A 20,384-nucleotide genomic window follows, 5' to 3' on the forward strand; every position below is an offset into this window, starting at 1 on the left:
GCACGATGACGAAAAATTTTTTACTGAGTATAAGCTCATCCCGACATTACACTCATCGAAATCTTTCATTTGAGTACCCACATCAATTTTTCATATATTTATATATATTATATATATATGTATATATGAAAAATATGTCAAAATGCATGTGAGTACTCAATTGAAAGCTCTTGATAAGTATAACATCTAGATGACCTTATATCTTTAAAAACGTCAATAGTTAAGAAAGTACAGTGCAATTTAACAAAAGTCATTATTTAATAAAGCAAAGTAATGCTTTGCAAAGTTGCTAGTAATTATTAAAAATAATTAACCAAAACAATATTGAGCTGCAATTTTCAATTCTTAACTTCCTATAAAGTAGATGAAGATATAAAAAAATAAATTTAGTTGAAAAATGTATTTTTTTAAAAGTTATCGTGTTTGTCCCTCCATAAACAAATCTAGGTTAGAAGTAATTAAAACTACTTTTTTTATGTAAAAATAGCAATTGCGGAATAAAATTGAGACTTAGCAGACCACTTGAAAAAGCTGGACCACTCCGCCCGAGATTGAGTCTAACGCTAAAGAACAAAACCTAACATCCGAGTAAGGACACAAGGATATTGCATTCTTGACTCAAAGCAATTACCGGGGTGTTATCGTCACCTTCCACTTAAGTCTCAGAATCAATAGACACTAAAAACACACTCATCTCCTTTTCCCGTCTGGCATCTATTTTTGTAAAACTTTTCCACCGTAGCATCCCTCCCGGAGAAGAATCCCAAGTCCTATCGCTGGCGTAGGCAAAGGCTCTTCCAACCTCGTCGGCTCTAATGCCGGCTATTCAGCCGCTACAATGCGATCTAGTAATACGATTTTCCGTACTTGTACAGCTCCTTCTCTCCGTCTCTTTTCATCTGTCTATTCTATCCTCTCCTGCTGCTTCTCCACAGAGTGTGTACTAGTTGTACTACCAACACACCAACAATTCGTGTCTGACGAATGCCTAGGACACCTGCGCAGTGGGATTCCACGTATGGCTTCCTTGTGTTCTCTGGAGGATTCACCCTCAAGCGAACCTTTTTGCTCCATCCCCCAATACTACGCCACTGTACTACACACTAGATCCTGATCATTCTTTGGCTTTAGAATTCGCCTTTTCTGGAGAAATCAATTAGATAAATAGCCATTGACCTCAACAGGGTGCCTTAAGCCTTTTCACAAAGTCCTTTTTCCAACCCTAATGTTGAATCAGTCAGGTTAACTTTCAAAGGTGTCAGAAGTTTGGTGCTAATTAAAAGTTTAGTAGTAAGTCTCAATTTTATTTTACGAGTGATAATTTTATATCAAAAAGGGTATGGATGGCTTATAGTGTAGAATTTTTTAATTTTTATGAAGAGACAAACACGATAACTTTTTTAAAAATCAATTTTTCAACTCAATTTATTTTTTAATCTCTTCATCTGCCTAAAGGGAAGTTAAGGATTGAAAATTGTAGCTTAATATTGTTTTGTTTAATTATAATTATTGTTCGGCTGGCAATTGGAGAAATTTTCTGTCCTTTAAACAGCCATATAGAAAAATTTATTTGCAAATAGAGCTTTAAGACAGCTGATACTATCCTCAATTGTGTTCTTTTGCTGCCAAAAGATAATGCAGTCGTTAAGTGGTCCTTTTTTATGATAGAAGGTGTTCAATCAGTATGAAAAATGCTTTCGGCGGGAAAATTTAAACAAGCTTAAAAATTGAATTATAAACTAAATTTCTTGTAATTTATTAGGAATTACCTTATTAAAAATGTTTTTTAACTTATTTTTATAGTTTAGAGTAGATAATTACTATTTTGTGATAAAAAAAAAGGTTTTAATGGCTTATAGCGTAGATTTTTAAAATTATTATGGAGGGACAAGCACGATAACTTTTTTTAAAATTAATTTTTCAACTCAATTTATTTTTTAATCTCTTCATCTGCCTAAAGGGAAGTTAAGCATTGAAAATTGCAGCTTAATATTGTTTTGTTTAATTATAATTAATTTTTATCTGACTTGCAGTTGGAGAAATTTTCTGTCCTTTGAGCAGCAATATAAAAAAAATTTATTTGTATATAAATAGAACTTTAAGACAGCTGATACTATACTAAATAGTGTTCCTTGGCTAACCAAAAGTAATACCGTCTTTAATTGGTCTTTTTTTATGATTCCCATTGGAACGAAAGAGAGCGTTCAATTCGTATGAAAACAAATACTACCTGCGGGAAAATTTAAAATTGAATTAATTTTGCATGCCTCAAGCGCAATCGCGCGAAGGCATAGTTCTATTGGGGCCTAAAAATCAAATTTTCTTTCGTTAAGAAAAATTGTATTTTTAACCCATAATTCTCGTACAAATGTTCAAAAAAATACACTGGTGGCAAGAAGAACGATTAACAAACTAATGAAAAACACTGCTTCGTAAATTAATTATCAATTTCAGTGAAAAAAACCTGTTTTTAAAAACTTAGAGTGGAAGAATCGTCAAAATATTGTCGTGTAGTCAAGATAACTAAAAATATATACAAATTTAGGACTCATTTTTTTTTTTAGCCCTGTCATTAAACTTTAATGAAGAATCCTATTCAATATCAAAGCTTGATATTACTTCGTTCAGTTGTAATTAAAAAATTTTGATTGGCATTCACACCGAGTTTTCCTATTTTGGTCGTCCATATGTTTATTTTTTTAGTAAACAGAGTTTTCACAGTGACTCTGCGACCAAGACAACGTATGTATGCGTATCGACTTGTAAGTAATTATTCAATTAAGAAATTAAAAATAAATAAACAAATATTAATTAATTTTTTTTGAGCGCTTGAAGCATTCACATTTGGTTTTACCTAATTTTTTTAAATTTATTCTTGTAGTAGATAGTGAATAATTACTGTTTATTGTCGTTTGATAAAAAATTATTAAAAAGTTGAAAATAGTATTTTTAATTCTTAAAACCAGGAAGTCAAAAAGCGATTAGCTCCAACCTACTATCTCTGAAACGAGAACTGTTGAGTAAGTTTGCTTTGGTCGTTGATCGATCCAGCGGCCTAAGTGTAGGGTGACGATAACACGCCGGTAATTGCTTTGACTCAAGAATGCAATATCCTCGTGTCCTTACACGAATGTCACTTTTTTGTCTTCATCTCATCAGCCCTGTCTCAATTCTCGAGGAGTTTCTACTCTAGCACAGGCTTTGTCACAAAAATTCTGCAGAAAAATGTCAGAAAATTATCACAAGGTGAAAAAATTCCAAGGGACTTCCACAACCATTTCCAACATCGTTTGATCATCACAAAGAGTCGCAATCAATGTTTTTAATTGTTTTCGACTCACCCAACACTTGGAATCTTTCGGAGCGGTAGGTCTATGTTGGAGCCACGGGATAAATTCAATCGATTTACTTTTATCCTTATCATTTGAATCCACCCACGTTGAGTTTAATCCTCGCCTATGTATAGACATAGATATTGAAAGTTGAAATAGTAGGTTAAATGCTTGAGTTGCAAAATCCCTGGCCATAAGATTCTGATAGACTGGAATAAGCATTGACGATGGGATTCGGGAGATTTAGTAAGAACTGAGGGAATCGGAAAACAATTCCACTGAATTCAGTGGAAGTTCTCGTGACTGAAAGTAATATTGGATAAAAGTGTGTTCATCTGTGTTGGAGAGTTAGTCTGTAAGCTCGTGTGAGTATAAACTGACAGGAGTCGCGTTGAAATGGTATAAAACGTGTACGTTTTTGGCATGGACAGTGATCTCCTGGCTAACGTATTTTATATACTTTTTATAGTGTCTCTTTTTATCCCCTACAAGACACAAGTTTACCGAGTTGAGCGCATCTCTACAAACAACTGACAAAGAAATGTCTGACTGACATATATAGAGGAGAATGGGACAATAGGAGAAAATAAAGTATGAGCTGTGTTGTTTGAGGTGAAAAAAATATAAGTCAAAAGAACTTACCCATGTCGTTGTCACCGGGCACCCCCAGGCTGTCGCTATTGTCGTTGATAAAGGCTTCCGCCGTTGACGTGAATGTCTGAGGTGATAGGGTCAGGTCCGGTCCACTCTCGCTGTCGAATAGCTCCAAATTGCTGTTTCCTTAAATTTAAACACCGTTTGTTTATTTATTGAGCTGGATATCTCACCTGACGGTTCTTTTATTTGTTATAGGAAAAATTATACTGCACAGAAAGAAAAATTCCTTGATTGGAGAACAAAATTCTTGGCTCAAGAAAATTTTCGAGTGCCTGAAGGAAGACCGAAGTTGTGTTGGCCGAAATAAAAATTCTTCTTTAAATTCTATTCTTAGTATAAGTAATTTTTTCTTAATTCAAATTATTATAAATACTTGATACAATAAATTTTTATATTTGATCAAGATTTTTAGATACTTTAGAGAAGCAGCGCCACCTACTTCAGCTGAGAAAAAAATTTTCTCACCTTGAGAAAATTTTTCTCTTGAATATTTGATACCCAATTTATATTATTTTAGCGTGCAATTATACATATTGAATGAAAAAAATGATGAAATATTATTTGATCTTCCCATTTGACATGTTAATCAATAAAAATTTATTTTTATCTTTATATTTAATTTTTTGAAGCAAGAGAGAAATTTTCTCAAGACAAGAAAATTTAATGGCCGATTGTGATCGTTGTTTGTGCTGAACAAAGTAACAAGGGTACTGCAAATACTGCGAGATAATTATTATGGTACTTTGTGTGATAGAAATTTTTTTGCAATAAGTATATTCAAAATTGCTGATTGCTTGAATTTAAAAACAGTTTATTGAGCTGGATTTCTCACCTGAGGTTCTTTTATTTGTTAGAGGAAAAACTATACTGGGTCCTGGGGAGAAAGATGGTTGGGAGGAAAGGTGGTAGATCCTAGGGTGCCACTTAGATAGAATTCAAGGAAAAATTGTGTTATGGTTCTAAGTCATATATAGACAGTTCAAAGCTATAAATCGAAGCTTGAAAACGGACACGTTCGAGGCTTCATTAGACAGAAACGGCTTGTTCGACGAAAATTTTTAATCAAACCTTCTGTAGAGCATTCAATTTACTTTGGAAATATAGGTTGATCAAATTTTCCCGCTAGATTGTTTCGAAGTTTCAAGGAGAAAATGGACTTGGAAAAAGAAAATCAAAAATTTCGATGATCGATCTTTTGATATTAATATTAAAGACTCAAACTTTTACAATAATTTTTTTACTCTGAATAACAGTTTTAGTATATTTTTGAAAAAAGAAAAAAAGATTTTTATGGTCCAGTTTGATTGACATGAAAGAATGTTTTGTAATTTTATTGTTTTTCAAAAGTTTACTGAAAGTTATCACGACAAAATAAATAAAAAATATTTTAATAATTTATTTGGCTAAGTAATTTTAAAATTAAAAATTATTTTTTAAATTTAAATTTAAGCGGCAGTGACATAGTATTACATCCCGTGTGCAATGCCATCTTACAGCGAGTTTTAAAAAGATTCATGTTTATATTGTCGTTTAAAATAATAAAATAAACGGGTATTTCATAGTATAGGTTATATTTTATGTGAAGTAAGTTATTAAATGTTAAAAAAATTTGTAACGAAGAATAAAAAATTATTTGTGAAAAATAATAATAATTAAAAAGCGCGCAGATGACTACTGGCGATATTAAACAAAATACTTGACCAAACCCGTTAAATTATAAATATTGTTTTATAAAGCCTTTATCAGATACACTTAAAATTAATTCGAGATTATTTTGTATTGATTAAAAAAAATAATTATCTTTTTTATTATTTAACAATATTAATTTTTTAGGTTAAATTCTACTGTTTTATGATATGTGATCTAAATATAGCAAATAAAAGTATAGCTTAATTTTTATTGGCTCTCAGCTTTGACGGCCATAGTGATGTCACAACTAATAATGTTTATACACCAAAATTTATTTAATTTTTTTTATTTTACAAAAATTAATGCAGGATTTTCTACCCTAACGTCCAGGTCAAGAAATGCATAGCCGTCCGATAACTAAAAGAGTTTTAAATTTATCGGGTTAAAAAAAAAAAGATCTCCAATGTAGCCAATGGAGAACTTAGTACCTCTAACTATAGACGTCTAAAAGAGGCGAGGGGTCGGGATCGCCGGCAGGCGGGTCTTATACCCTCGTCCCGAGTTTATTCAGCGCGCGAACCCGAGATATTAATTTTCCCGATGTATATGGATGAGTCCGGACTAGGCCAACGGCGTCGTCGAGGGAGTCTACAACGTAGTTACGTTTCGTGAACGTCGAAGTAAAAAGGGACAGATATACCGAATGGGCAGATATACCTTATAAGGGTCGAGTTCCCCAGCCACCATTCCTATTCGGCTAGTTAAATTGATATCGATCGTCGACTAGAGAATATCGTTAGCCTTATCTCCATTCCGCCACGCAAATAACATTTTAAAACGTAACATTCTTATACGTTGTTCCCCCTTTAGCCTTCCCCTAACCCTAACCCTTATATTAAATTTATACTCGGGTGGATTACACCGTAAAAGTTTATCATCCAACATCTATAGGATCTGGAAAGTTGTTTGTGGCTAATCAACTTCTGGGGAGGAGAAAACTCAACACTTGTTGTTTTTATGTTTAGATTTTTTTAGGACATTCAGCTGTAAGTATACTTTATTAAAGTACCAAAAGAATTACCAGAGTTAACCTTATACACGGATGTTCATTCAGGTACAAGGAGCTGCTTGGAGAGTAGCTGACGATATGCAAATTATACGACGTCCGTAGTATCTTTTGTATCGTAGTTTCCTGGGAGTGGCATTATGAAACTTAAGCCGTAGAGCACAAGTGTCGCGTTACGAGTCCGACCTCATCCTCTTGGTACTTGGTACTTGTCTTCCTTACTTTTTATTCTTCGAAGCTGTTTTATCCGTTGCGACCATAAGCTCAAGCACCTTTACTTAGCAGCGATACTTGTCTTGGGAAATTTTCTTTTCAGTCGAACCAACTTTCAATGTCAATTGGACTTGAATATTTGTCTGTTTATACTCGGGATAAAATGAGAATATAAAATATCTGATAGGTGCATATTTGGTCTGATAAGATCTTATAGGTTATTTTTTCTGTATTTAAAAATGTTTCAATATAAGCTAAGAGTATGTGATAGGCAAATTAGCGATATTAGGTTAATCTTAGATACATCCAAAATATCGTGCTTTATATGGCTTACAATATCAATATTAAGCTTTAAATTGCTGGATATGTCAATATTTACCATGATATGGTTTAATATATCAATATTATGCTTCGTATCACTTGATATCTTAATATTGAGTAGCTCGATATGGCTTGACATGTTCTTATGAAGCTTGATATGTCCATATAAAACTTGATAAGTCCACATGGAGCTTAACATGACATGATATGTCCGTATAGAGCTTGATGGATCCATATTAAGCTTGATATGGCTCAATATGTCAATATTAAGCTTGGTGTATTTAAATAAAGCTTGATATGGCTTGTCTTGTCAAGGTTGAGCTCAATAAAACTTGGCATGTCCTTATAAAGCTTGATAAGTCCATAGTAAGCTCAACATAACATACTATGTTCGTACAAAACTTGATATCGCTTATCCTGCCAATGTTAAGTTCGATATGGCTTGACATGTCTTTATAAAGCTTAATAAGTCCATAGTACTCTCAACATGACATATTACGTCCTTATAAAGCTTGGTATTGCTTATTCTGTAAATGTAAGCTTGATATGGCTTGACATGTCCTTATAAAGCTTGATATGTTCACTTTAAGCTTAACATGGCTTGATATGTCCCTGGCATGTTTAACGTGACTAGACATGTCTGTATAAAGCTTAATGAACCCATTTTAAGCTTGATATAACTTGATATGTCTGTATAAGGCTCGATATGGCTTTTCATGTCAAGATTGAGCTTAATAAAACTTGACATGCCCTTATAAAGCTTGATAAGTTCATAGTAAGCTCAACATAGCATACTATGTCCGTACATAGCTTGATATCGCTTATCCTGTCAATGTTAAGCTCGATATGGTTTGACATGTCCTTATAAAGCTTAATAAGTCCATAGTACTCTCAACATGACATATTACGTCCTTATAAAGCTTGGTATTGCTTATTCTGTAAATGAAAGCTTGATATGGCTTGACATGTCCTTATAAAACTTGATATGACTTTACATGTCCTTACAAAGCTTGATATGTTCACTTTAAGCTTATCATGGCTTGATATGTCCCTGGCATGTTTAATATGACTAGACATATCAGTATAAAGCTTGATAGATCCATTTTAAACTAGATCTGTCTGTATAAGCCTCGATATGGCTTGTCATGTCAATATTAAGCTTCATATGGGTTGACATGTCCATAAAAAGCTTTAAATTCTCATATCAAGCTTGATGAGCCCTTATTAAGCTTGCTATGTTTTAATATGTCAATACTGAGCTTGATATGGCTTGAAATGTTCATATCAAGCTTTATATGGCTTGATGTGTCAATATTAGGCTTTTATGATTTAATATGCCAGAATTAAGTTCGACATGACTTAAAAGCTGCGTGTATAATTTTTGTATGACCTAATATAAAAATTTCTTTTATTAAGCTCGATCAAAAACTTTTCAACAGTTATCTCCAAAAATCTAAAATATCTATGTGTAATCTAAGTATAATTATGATATAATAAACAATGTATTTACTAAATCAAGTGCGCACAGTAGATCAGTTGGAATTAGGGTGAGCGAGAATATCACCGATTAATTTAATACTCCTTTAGGAAGTAGCGTCAACGTGCCTCGCACATTACCAAACAAGATAATCCAATCGCTCCGGCATGCTCGGTTATCAATTCTCAGGCGTAGTAATCATGGCATTGTAATTAATGTGCCCCAATTAAGGTGATCAGGAGTTCCATACCAGTGGAAATACCGAGATTGCTCACTGATGCCTGGAAGCCAAATCTAATGTTACTTTTTTGATAATTTCGTCCTTCCAATATCTTGCTTTTTCATCTTGTTCGTCGTGGAAGTTAGAAACTTTGAAAAGGGGCAGCATATTTCCATGTTACGTCCCGAGCCAATTTTCGTAATCGCGGAACCGTGAAATGCATTCGAATCGTGACGCTTCCGACATGTTGACATATCGATGGCAACCCAACCGTGCGTGAGGTTGCCTCTGCCTTGTTCCTCGAATTAATACTTTGTCTCTTTGTAGTTCTATACCATAAGACATTATAGTTTGGTAATGTATTCAATTCATTCGAATTCATGCCCCGAAAGCACTTGGCATAACCATCAACCAGAGTATTACCCAGTATCAGAAGCTTAGAAATGACCACATGCATGCTAAACACCGACTATAAAACGGAGTAATGTCACCATCGACGTTACTATCATCCGCAAAATGAAAGATCGAGGACAAGTGGTTCACTGTTAACTGTTCAGAGAAGCTCAGAGGAAGTTATCAAAGAAAATGTTCTGTTTATACTTATTATTCTATCCATCAATTTGATTAGCTCCCACTCAGCTCGGAAAACAACCAGCTTTTATTTTATCTCAGTGTTTTAAATTTCATTTTCCCAGAGTAAGTACCGCCCACCTCTTTTGCTTATCCGACGGCTTTTAATCAACCCTCAGTACCACGGTAATTGCTTAATACCTCGCCGAGCTTTGTTCCCACCAGCCTCGTCAGGGTACGAGGGGGCTAATTCGAATTTAAAATTCCGGACTGTGCTTTGCGTCCCGGCCCCATACCAGGATCCTACCGGCGTCATCAGGATTGCTCTGTCGCTTCTCATACTCCTGGCTCATATGTGTTGGGATGGCCCTCCAGTTACTGCTGCTTTATTCATGCCTTGTTCGTACTATCACAAAGAGCTGCATCATAATTCTTCAGCCATTATCATACGCGGCGACTCTCGATCGTGTAAAGAGGGGAGAGTGTTTGCTCCTTGATTCGATCATGATAACAAGAATACATGGAAAAAAAATTTTTTTTTTATTACAGGAATTAAGGGACATTCTGCCATTTTTTATTTAATCTATATTATTAAGAGAATTAGAATAATTTTGCGTCCAGGATAGTCATGGGATAAATCGGTTTTTTATAGTGAAATTTAGTGTCATTGCAAAGCTCTTGATTTAAATTCGTGCCTTTTCAAGGTCTCATATCATTCTCACCGATAGTCAATTTATTATGATAAGTATTGAGGCTGCATTCGAAAATGCTCTATCTCTAGATACATGATTAAGAAATGACCTTGTATCTTGTGTAATATTGATATTTTTAAAGATATAAGCTCACCCTGATGTTGCACTCATCAAGACCTTTCATTTGAGTACCCACATCAACTTTTCATATATTTTTATATATTACATATATGTATATATAAAAAATATATCAAAATGCATGTGGGTACTCAAATGAAAGCTCTTGATGAGTGTAACATCGGGATGAGCTTATATCTTTAAAAACTTCAATAGTTAAGAAAGTCCAGAGCAATTTAACAAAAGTCACTATTTAATAAAGCAAAATTTTATTTATTTATAGTTCACAAGTCTCGGCAGTCACATAGTGACTGCGAGGTTGCTTGTTACAATTATTTTAATAATTATGCATGCAATAAAATAAAATATTGAAAAGTACCGATAATTTTTAGTATATTATTAACTTAAATAATAACAAGCTGTAATAATTAAAAAGATTAATCATTAATTTTTGTTATTTTGAGATCTTCATGTATGAGAAATTTTAAATTGCCATTTATAAGGAAAAATTAGGTTGGTAGTTGGATGAAAAATTGCTTTTTGCTTTAAAACTTATAATTAAAAAATGAACTCTCTAGTAAGAAGAAGCTTAAGTCATCATGCGCCACCTATCGGAAATTTTTTACACCAGATTTAATAATAAGTAAAATAAAATAAAATATAGACAATTACTATTGATTTTTTTTTTTAATAGATTGAAAATTAGATAAATTTTGTTTGTAAAAATGTACTTTAATGACATTAGTATTTTTTTTTTTTTTTTTTTAGCTATTATTAACTTCCCGCTAAGAAAATCGAAGATTTTCAAAAATTGGGAAGTTATTGTTTTCACCCCGTTTTGCAAAAATCGAGTTTTCATCAGATCTCGACGTTTAAAGATCACTGGAAGCTTCCCTGACTATCCCCGCGAGGTTGTCACGGTGTCTGTATGTGTGTGTGTGTGTGTGTGTGTGTGTGTGTGTGTGTGTGTGTGTGTGTGTGTGTGTGTGTGTGTGTGTGTGTGTGAAAGTATGTGAACCGCTTATAACTTTTGAACGGCTTGACCGATTTCATCGCGGTTGGTGCCATTCGAAAGGACTTAACTAAACTTAGATTTTGAAAACTATTTGGACCGATTCAGATCAATAGATTTTGAGAAATCTTCAAAAAACTGAAAAAAAAAATTTTTTTCAAATGTGGTTTTTTTGGAATAACTTTTAAACGGCTTAATGGTTCAATTCCAAAAACTAATCAGCTCTTAACCTCAAAAAACTACGTCGATCATTACCAGTCCGGTCAAAATCGGTTGATTCGTTCGAGAGATATCGTGAACGAAAGAAAACCGAAAAAAGTTTTTTTTCGGAATAACTCCGAAATTTCTTGCGCGATCAATTCAAAATTTAAGATTCTTTGTGAGGCTTGAAAAACTGCGTCGAATGCTGCCAACCGTGTGAAAATCGGTTTATTCATTCAAAAGTTATTGAGGTTTAAAAATTCAAAAAATAGTGTCTTATCAAATCTCTATCAGACTTTTGAGCTCGAAGAGCTCAAAAGCATAGGAAAGCAATTTCTTTGAGCTCGGAGAGCTCAAAATAACCCTTAAATTGTATTTTTAAGCTCGAAGAGCTTAAAAACGTCATTGGTGCAATTTTAAGCGCCTAAGTATAGAATTAGCGGGAAGTTGCAGGGATGGCATTCAGGGTCAACCGTTTTTCTAATTTTTTTATTTATATTTTTCAGTAAAATATCTTTGATAAATAAATTAAATCTAAATTAATTAAACATTCAATTTTATCAAATTAAAATTTTTTTCAAAATATAAAGCCTATAAAATTAATAATAATATTCCATCGTAAAAATTTATGAAAAATGATTTTAATCGGAACATATTTGAGATGGGAATTTTTATAATTTTTTACAATATAAATTATTATCAACAGAATTTATTAAAAGAGCTCGTAGAAATAAAAAAAAAAAAATTAGGAAAACGGTAGACCTTGAAGGCCATCCCTTCAACTTCTCACCAATTCTGTACCTAAACGCTTGAAATTGCACTTATGATGTTTTAGAGCTCTTCGAGCTCATAAATACAATTTGTGTATTATTTTGAGCTCTCCGAGCTCAAAAAATAGCTTTTGTATGCTTATGAGGTCTTCGGGCTCAAAAGTTTGTTAGAAGTTTGATAAAACACTATTTTTTGAATTTTCAAATCGCAATAACTTTTGAATGAATGAATCAATTTTCACACTGTTGATGGCATTCGACGCAGTTTTTTAAGCTTCATGAAAAATCTTTAAGTTTATATTGATAGAGCGGAAAACTTCGGAGTAATTCCGAAAAAAAACTTTTTTCGATTTTCTTTCGTCAACGATAACTCACGAACGAATCAACTGATTTTGACCGGACTGGCGGCAATCAACGTGGTTTTTTGATGTTAAGAGCTGATTAGTTTTTTAATCTGATCAGTAAAGCCGTTTAAAAGTTATTCCAAAAAAACCACTTTTGAAAAAAATTTTTTTTGTAGTTTTTTGCGATTTCTCCAAGTCTACCGGTCCTAATCGTTCTAAAGTATATACAAAATCTAAGTTTGGCCAAGTCCTTTCGAATGTTACCAACCGCGATCAAATCAGTCAAGCCGTTCATAAATTATAAGAGGTTTACATACATCCACACACACACACACACACACACACACACATATACATACAGACATACAGACACCATCGCGGGAATAGTCAGGGAAGCTTCCTAAGACCTCGAAACGTCGAGATTTGATGAAAACTCGATTTTCGTAAAACGGGGTGAAAACAATAACTTCCCGCTTTTAGAAAATCTTTGATTTTCTTAGCGGAAAGTTAAAAATATTGATGCAATTTTTTGTAAATAAAAATTTCTATTCAATGAAAAAATGAATAATCCACTTGAAGAAATTTTTTTCAATTTATTTCAGAGTAAATTTCACTTCTGATGCACTCAATCAATCAATAATCATGCACCCCACAAATTTTTCATATTGTATGGCTACAAACCCTCAAAAAAGGGTAAAATTTTAAAAACAAAAATTTAAAGTAAATAGTAGCTTAAAGCAATTAGCTAACAAGCAAATGGAACTGAGTACGTTCAATATTGAAGTAGGACTAGAATTCATCGGAAGTGAATTCAGGTATTTCATCATGTAGCCGAAAGCTCAATATTGACTTGACACGAGTAATATTAAACTGCTATACACATCGATATCTACATTCGGAAACTCAACTCCAACACTAGAATCCATTTGCGGATTACGGGTGACATCGATAAGTCGCTCCGACTGGAGGTTTTGGTGATCGGTCGTTGTCATTGTAGTTGTTGAGTCGAGTCATTGACAATTCCACGGACTCGGCCTGGAGGTTCCGGAGGCCGGCTCCAGTAAATTCAGATCCGACGACAGTCCATTTCGTGTCCAGTCAAACGAAACTCAATGGTCAATGCAAGTACTTGGTAATCAGACGGCGAACTCGTTCGCGCGTGACGTCCATTGTCGTCCGAAATGCTCTACGGCGGAGACCTACATCCTTTTGCTCTCAAAAGTCAATTGCTGTTTTATGCCAGTCGACCTCTTTGGTACGGCAATGACTGGCCTCACCCTCAACCTCACTTTCATGTGAAACAACACAATTTCTTCAAAGGAAGAACTTGAATTTCCCTTTAAAGGATCAAACTCTAAAGAGCATCACTATCTTATCCCCGGGTTAGATTTTCCATAAAAGCTTTATCGTCGGTCATTCTTTTATGGTATGCTGGAAAACCCCCGATTCTTCTTTGGCGACCGCTACAAAGGCACACTCAAGGTGAGGCTTAACTCAAGAAGCTTTAGGGTCGGAGTCATAGTTAGAGTCATTGCTTTTGGCTGAGCTTCTGGGTGGAAGCAAATTTTTTAGAAAAATGACCGAATTGACAGGAATTGTAAGACATTCTGCAAGTCCTGATCTAATTACAATTTTTTTAACAATTAGCCACAAAATATTACAGATATAATGGATAAAAAAAATGTAGTAAGTCAATTGTCATTTATTATAAGAAGAAAATTGAGATAGTTAGGATTAAAAACTGATTTTTTTGCTTTAAAACTTATAATTTGAAAATTAACTGTCTAGTAAGGAGAAGATTTGGCGATCATGCGCCATCTGTCGGAGATATTTTAAACTAAATCATAAGTAAAATGTAGAAAAATGTAGACTGAAAAAAAAATTTAACTTTAATCAAGATGAAAATTCTTGAACCAAGAAAATAATTTTGAAGAGTTTCATTGTCTTAAATCAAGACAAAAAATTATTGACTCACGTAAAATTTACTTAAGCCATAAAAAATTTCTTAGTTTGAATCTTCCTATTCAAATCAAGAAGATAAAGTTCTTCAAAATTATTAACTTGATTCGAGCAAATTTTTTTTTCTGTGTAGAAAAGTACTATCATTTTTACTGTAAGTAGTGGATTAAAAATAACAAACGTGAAGAATTAAAATTAATAACTTTTTTTTTAAATTACAGTAACATGAAATATCTTTACTGAAATTACTAAAAAATTAATCAGGCCCGACAGTATAAATTAATTAAAGTACCAGAACTATCCACTGACTTTGAGGCAGCGCTGTAATCGCTCTTGACTACCAGCTGTATAAAAAATTACACATTTTGATGATTAGTTGTTGCTTAATTACAGCTAATTCTATAAAACTTTTATACAATTATCATTAAAATTCAATTCTATCCAATTAGTCAAATATTAATAGTAAAAATGTACTTTAATGACCTTCATTATTTTTTTTATTACTAGCTATTATTCTATACATATTTTTAAGTTAAATAACATAAAAAAATAAATTAAATCTCAAAAATTAGTTAAACATTTAATCTTATCAAACTAAAATCTCTAAAATATAAAACCTATAAAATTAATAATAATTCTTAATAACTTGAACAGACACCACAAAAGCTTTCAGCTTCACTAATATTCAAGTTCGATAGATCCTCATCGAAATTGTGTAAAGAGAGAATATGTCTCTCGACTAATAACGAAGATGGAATGTCCATCCGTTGGCTTGAATTCAGATTTACTGGTCACTTGACCGCTAGGCGATAAAACTTGAATTTATATATACAATTCGGTCGAAAAAATAATAATTGACAATTGAGGAGCTGATTTTCGAAAGGGTATCTTTTCATATTTAAAAAAACCAGTTTTCTGAACTTTTAAGTACTAATTACTTCGAGAATTATAAAGATTTATAAATGAAAATCGAATTGCGACCTCATAATCGATAGCACTTTATAGCTAAATTAAAAAAGTTTAATACAAATATTTATAACTGAAGATAACCAATTTTTTTGTCTCGATTTATCAAAAATGAAAAGATACCCTTTTGAAAATCAGCTCTTTAATTAATAATAATATTCAATTGATCCGTCCAAAAATAATTCTGAATGTAGTAATCTGCATTAAGTTGCCTATTTTCGTCGGATAAATTTTGCTTAGAAACTTTAATAAATATCTTTTCTAATAAAGGATAAATCAACTCCTTAGATTACATTTCAGTCCTATAATTTTGATCATTCATCTATCAGTAAATTCTAAACAAAATATCTTTCCGTAAAGCTTCTGGCACAACGTCCAGGCTACTAGTTTAATGACGTGAAGGGAATTCCCTCTACCCCGTTTATCTTGGCAATATAACGATAATCCATAAGTAAATATCAGGCAGGATGACAGGAAGGACATCTCACCTGTTTTGTGTCGGCTGTTGCTCTAGGAGAGCCTGAGGGATCTTCTGTTTGGTAAATATCATTTTCGTTGTCCTACGAGAGCACACTGGTGGTGTTGCTAAACATCGGGTGTTGCTCTATGCATTATACACTTGTGGATTCGGGAAATAATTACTGGAGTATACACAGGGAGCTTGCTGGAAGATACGCCCTGAAGTTATTGTAAAAACTATCAGGCTTACGTCTATCCTGGAGATATTTTTCTCAGGACAAATCCTCCGGGCGAGGTTTACGGCAGCTCGTTATTTCTGGATTAAACTTATCTGGAGGTACTTTTGTCTGACGTTGCACCGATGTCGATGCTCCACGGCAATTTCCAGGAAATCCCCAGCCCATTAAGAAGCTTTTTGCTCCTTTATTTGTTGCGCAACATAATCGAATATCGAATTTCCTGTTTTTTGCAAAGTTTATTTTGTAAAACGCTAAGGATTTTCGTAATAAATATTTCGGAATTCTCGACGGCCATCACCAATCAGAGAAACTTTATCAGAGTCTTAGCGCTATCTGTTAGTGCAACTGGTTCGCAGTACTGGGAATCGGCTTAGCCAGGAACTTACCCAACAAGCTAGAGGCTGAGTAACTAACCGACTTACAGGTTTCGACTTTAATTGTTCTTTAATCTTATTTATTATCTTGCAAACTAACTTGTATTGCATTTAACCAATTATTATTATTGTTCGGATTATAACAATACCAGACTTGAATAGTAATGTAAATTAAGCTTCCAGGACTTGCTGAAGCCGCTTTCTGTAAAGAAATTTAAGTGGCTAAGAATTTCTATGACTACTTGAGAAAATTTTCATCAGTTTCAATGTAGTTCCGGAAAAATACAAAAAATTTAATGCAAATTACCCTACATGAAAGTGGATTCTTATTGGACGTATTATCAATATCATTATTAATTTTATTAGCTTTATATTTTGGAAATGATTTTAGTTTGATTAAATGTTCAATTAATTTTTGAGACTTAATTTATTTTTTAAGGTTATTTTACTTGGAAATATATATAGAATAATAGCTTATGGTAAAAAAAAAAAGAATGAATATCATTAAAGTACATTTTTATAAATAATATTTAACTAATTGCATAAAATTTCATTATAATGATAGTTGAATGAAAGTTTTGCTGGAATTATTTGTAATTGAGCAACAACTGATCACAAAAATGTGTAATTTTTTATACAGTTGATAAGTCGAAAGTGATTACAATGCCGCCTCAAAGTGGATGGATAATCCCGGCACTTAGATTAATTTCAACTATCAAATCTGGTTAATTTTTAAGAAATTTGATTTTACTCTAAGTTTTAAAAAAATAATTATTAATCTTAATTTTTTACGTTTATTATTTTTAACCCACTCCAGAAAAAATTAACAGTAAGGTAAAAGCCCCAATATATGATCATGTACCAGTATATGATCACTCCATGTATTTGTATACCTATATTTGTGAATATGGATATACAAATACATGGAGTGATCATATACTGGTACATGATCATATATTGGGGCTTTTACCTTACTTGTCTATATTTTTTTTCATTTTAATTATTATCAAATCTAATATAAAACAATTCCGACAGGTGGCGCATGGTGACTTAATCTTCTCCTTACTGGAGAGTTCATTTTTTAATTATAAGTTCTAAAGCAAAAATCAATTTTTCGAATTTAAAAATACACAGAAAGAAAAATTTCTTGACTGGAGAACGAAATTCTTAGCTCAAGACAATTTTCGGCTGCCTAATGGAAGACTTAAGTTGTGTTGGCCAAAGTAAAAATTTTTCTTGAAATTCTATTCTTGGTGGAAGTTATTTTTTCTTAATTCAAATTATCATAAATACTTGATACAATAAATTTTTATATTCGATCAAGATGTTTAGATACTTTAGGGAAGCAGCGCCACCTACTTCAGCTGAGAAAAAAATTTTCTCACCTTGAGAATATTTTTCTCTTGAATATTTGATATGCATTTTATATTATTTTAGCGCGCAATTATACATATTGGAAGAAAAAAAATGATTCAATATTATTCAATATTTTTTGGAGCAAGAGAGAAATTTTCTCAAGACAAGAAAATTTACTTCTATCAAGAACTAAATTTTTTTGAGCAAGAGGCTGAATTTTCTCAAAACAATAAGATTTTCTTAACTTAAACAAATTTTCTTGGATCAAGATACGTATTTCTTAAATCAAGAGAATTAATTTTGTTGGAATAATTTAAATTTCTTGTGTCAAAAAAAAAATTTTTTTTCGCTTAAGAAAATAATTAGGAAGAAAAATATTTTCTTGGCTTTTTTTTGTGTATCAATCTTAATTTTTTACGTTGATTATTTTTAACCCACTTCAGAAAAAATTAATAGTACTTATCTTCATTTTCTTCCATTTTATTTATTATCAAATCTAGTGTAAAAAAATTCCGACAGGTGGCGCCTGATGACTTAATCTTCTCTTTACTAGAGAGTTCATTTTTTAATTATAAGTTTTTAAGCAAAAATCAATTTTTTGACTTTAAAAATATTAGTATTTATTTTTCCAATTCTTTTCTTATTGATATATGATAAAAAATTGCAATAAAAATCTATTTTTACCGTCAGACTTGATCATATATTACCAAATCAACTTATATTAGAAACTATTATTATTATCCTAGAAATGGAAGTAAAAGTCGTTGGCATTCCCATAAAAATATCAGTTTCAGATTAAGAATAATATGTTATCGTAACAAAAGGTGCGGAAAACGAATGGAGCAAAGTAGTGAGTGGGAAGCGCATCGTACTATGAAAATTTATTCTCCGTAGATCAGAGACTAGTGGGGAGGCCAAAGGGTGTGTAGTTGGCATAAAGTCAAACGGCATTAATAATTTACGTAGTTTTCGTCTGTGGTCGCAACACACACCCACCCACCCGCACATTCATATACATATAGCCGAACTAAAACCGCACCCCTTCGCTCCAACTCTTCTAGTCACAATAATTTCTCTCGTTGCGATATGCACCGAGTGAACCCGATTGTGCATACTTGAATGTTGGTAGTAGTGTTGCCGATTTTCGATTTTCTCATCATGTACACACAGATTTTTAGTCTACCTCGGCCTCTACCCCCGAGAGTGTTAACCGAAATCCCGCGCCAAGCTCCCACATACAGAATGTATGAATTGAAGCCCCTGGATACCCACCCGCCACCGGCGTTCGGAAAACACGAGGATTTATAGCGAGCTAGAGGGCCAACGGTGCATTTCGTTAATTATTTCCCGACCTACGTGCACCGTTTCTCCTGTTGTAGCTCCCTCATTTCGCTTCCCGTTATACACAAACGACCTATATATTTATCCCGAATCAAATCTGCCTGCCAGATATTTATCTCCGTCCCCGAAAGAATACCCGTCAATGTGGATTCTATCCGGCTAAAATAATTGGTAATTTTATCTTCCTTTGAAGTGTCAGTTAGTTATTGTTTTCCGTGAAAAAATTTTCTTATTAAGAACATGTAGGACAGAGAATATTCAAATTTTGGACAAAATACTGAGACGCTTTTTGACCAAGTAATTTTTTAATAAAAAATCATTAAACTTGGCAGGAGTATGTTAATAATACTCTTTCGTATATTGATTCTTTTATTTTTAAATTTAATCATTGAAAAAAAATAACAAAATGATAAATAAATAGGTAGAGTTCGCGCGTAAAACTGCCTTATCTCCGGGCCCATCACATATTCAAGTAAATAAACTTTACTATAAGGAAATTACTAATAAACTTACAACCAATATAATCTTCGAGATTGATTTATTTTTTTGGTTAATCTTTACTTTAGTTTAGATTACTTATAAGACAGAATTATTGAAATGCAGCTAGGTTTGGATAGAAAACTAATTATCAACAAAAAATTTCATTTACTATAGTAAATAAACTATAGTTTAATTTTTTTGAACAGTGTTTGGAGTATTGACAGTCAGCCTGATAACCTTCAGTACATTTTTATGTGTTTCAAATAAACAATCCGATATATTCAATTGGAATTTTTATCACTAGTCCAGACTGAATTACCGACAACAGACTATACTACATGCTCTTAAGCCATATGTAATCCATATATATATAGCGATAAAAAGTATTTTTTTCCGTGCATAAAAGATGGTTTTAATGGCTTAATTTCGATTTTTTTAATTTTTATAGTGGGACAAACATGATAACTTTTGAAAAAATAAATTGTTCAGCTCTATTTATTTTTTAATATCTTTATTTGCCTTAAGGGAAGTCAAGAATTGAAAATTGCAACTTAATATTGTTTTGTTTAATTATAATTAATTTTTGTTC

General features: G+C 32.7%; 1 protein-coding gene across 4 annotated transcripts in view; it reads right to left on the minus strand.

The window, feature by feature from the left end:
• The window catches only part of LOC123267636, a 302,887-nt gene that overhangs the window by 121,928 nt on the left and 160,575 nt on the right, over positions 1–20,384 (minus strand). For all 4 annotated transcript variants that reach the window (XM_044732362.1, XM_044732361.1, XM_044732364.1 and 1 more), the window contains one exon: positions 3,975–4,112. In XM_044732362.1, the coding sequence (XP_044588297.1) occupies positions 3,975–4,112 (138 nt within the window). The remainder of the gene's footprint in view (positions 1–3,974; positions 4,113–20,384) is intronic.

This window comes from Cotesia glomerata, linkage group LG6, assembly GCF_020080835.1.
Source record: "Cotesia glomerata isolate CgM1 linkage group LG6, MPM_Cglom_v2.3, whole genome shotgun sequence".
Taxonomy (NCBI): domain Eukaryota; kingdom Metazoa; phylum Arthropoda; class Insecta; order Hymenoptera; family Braconidae; genus Cotesia; species Cotesia glomerata.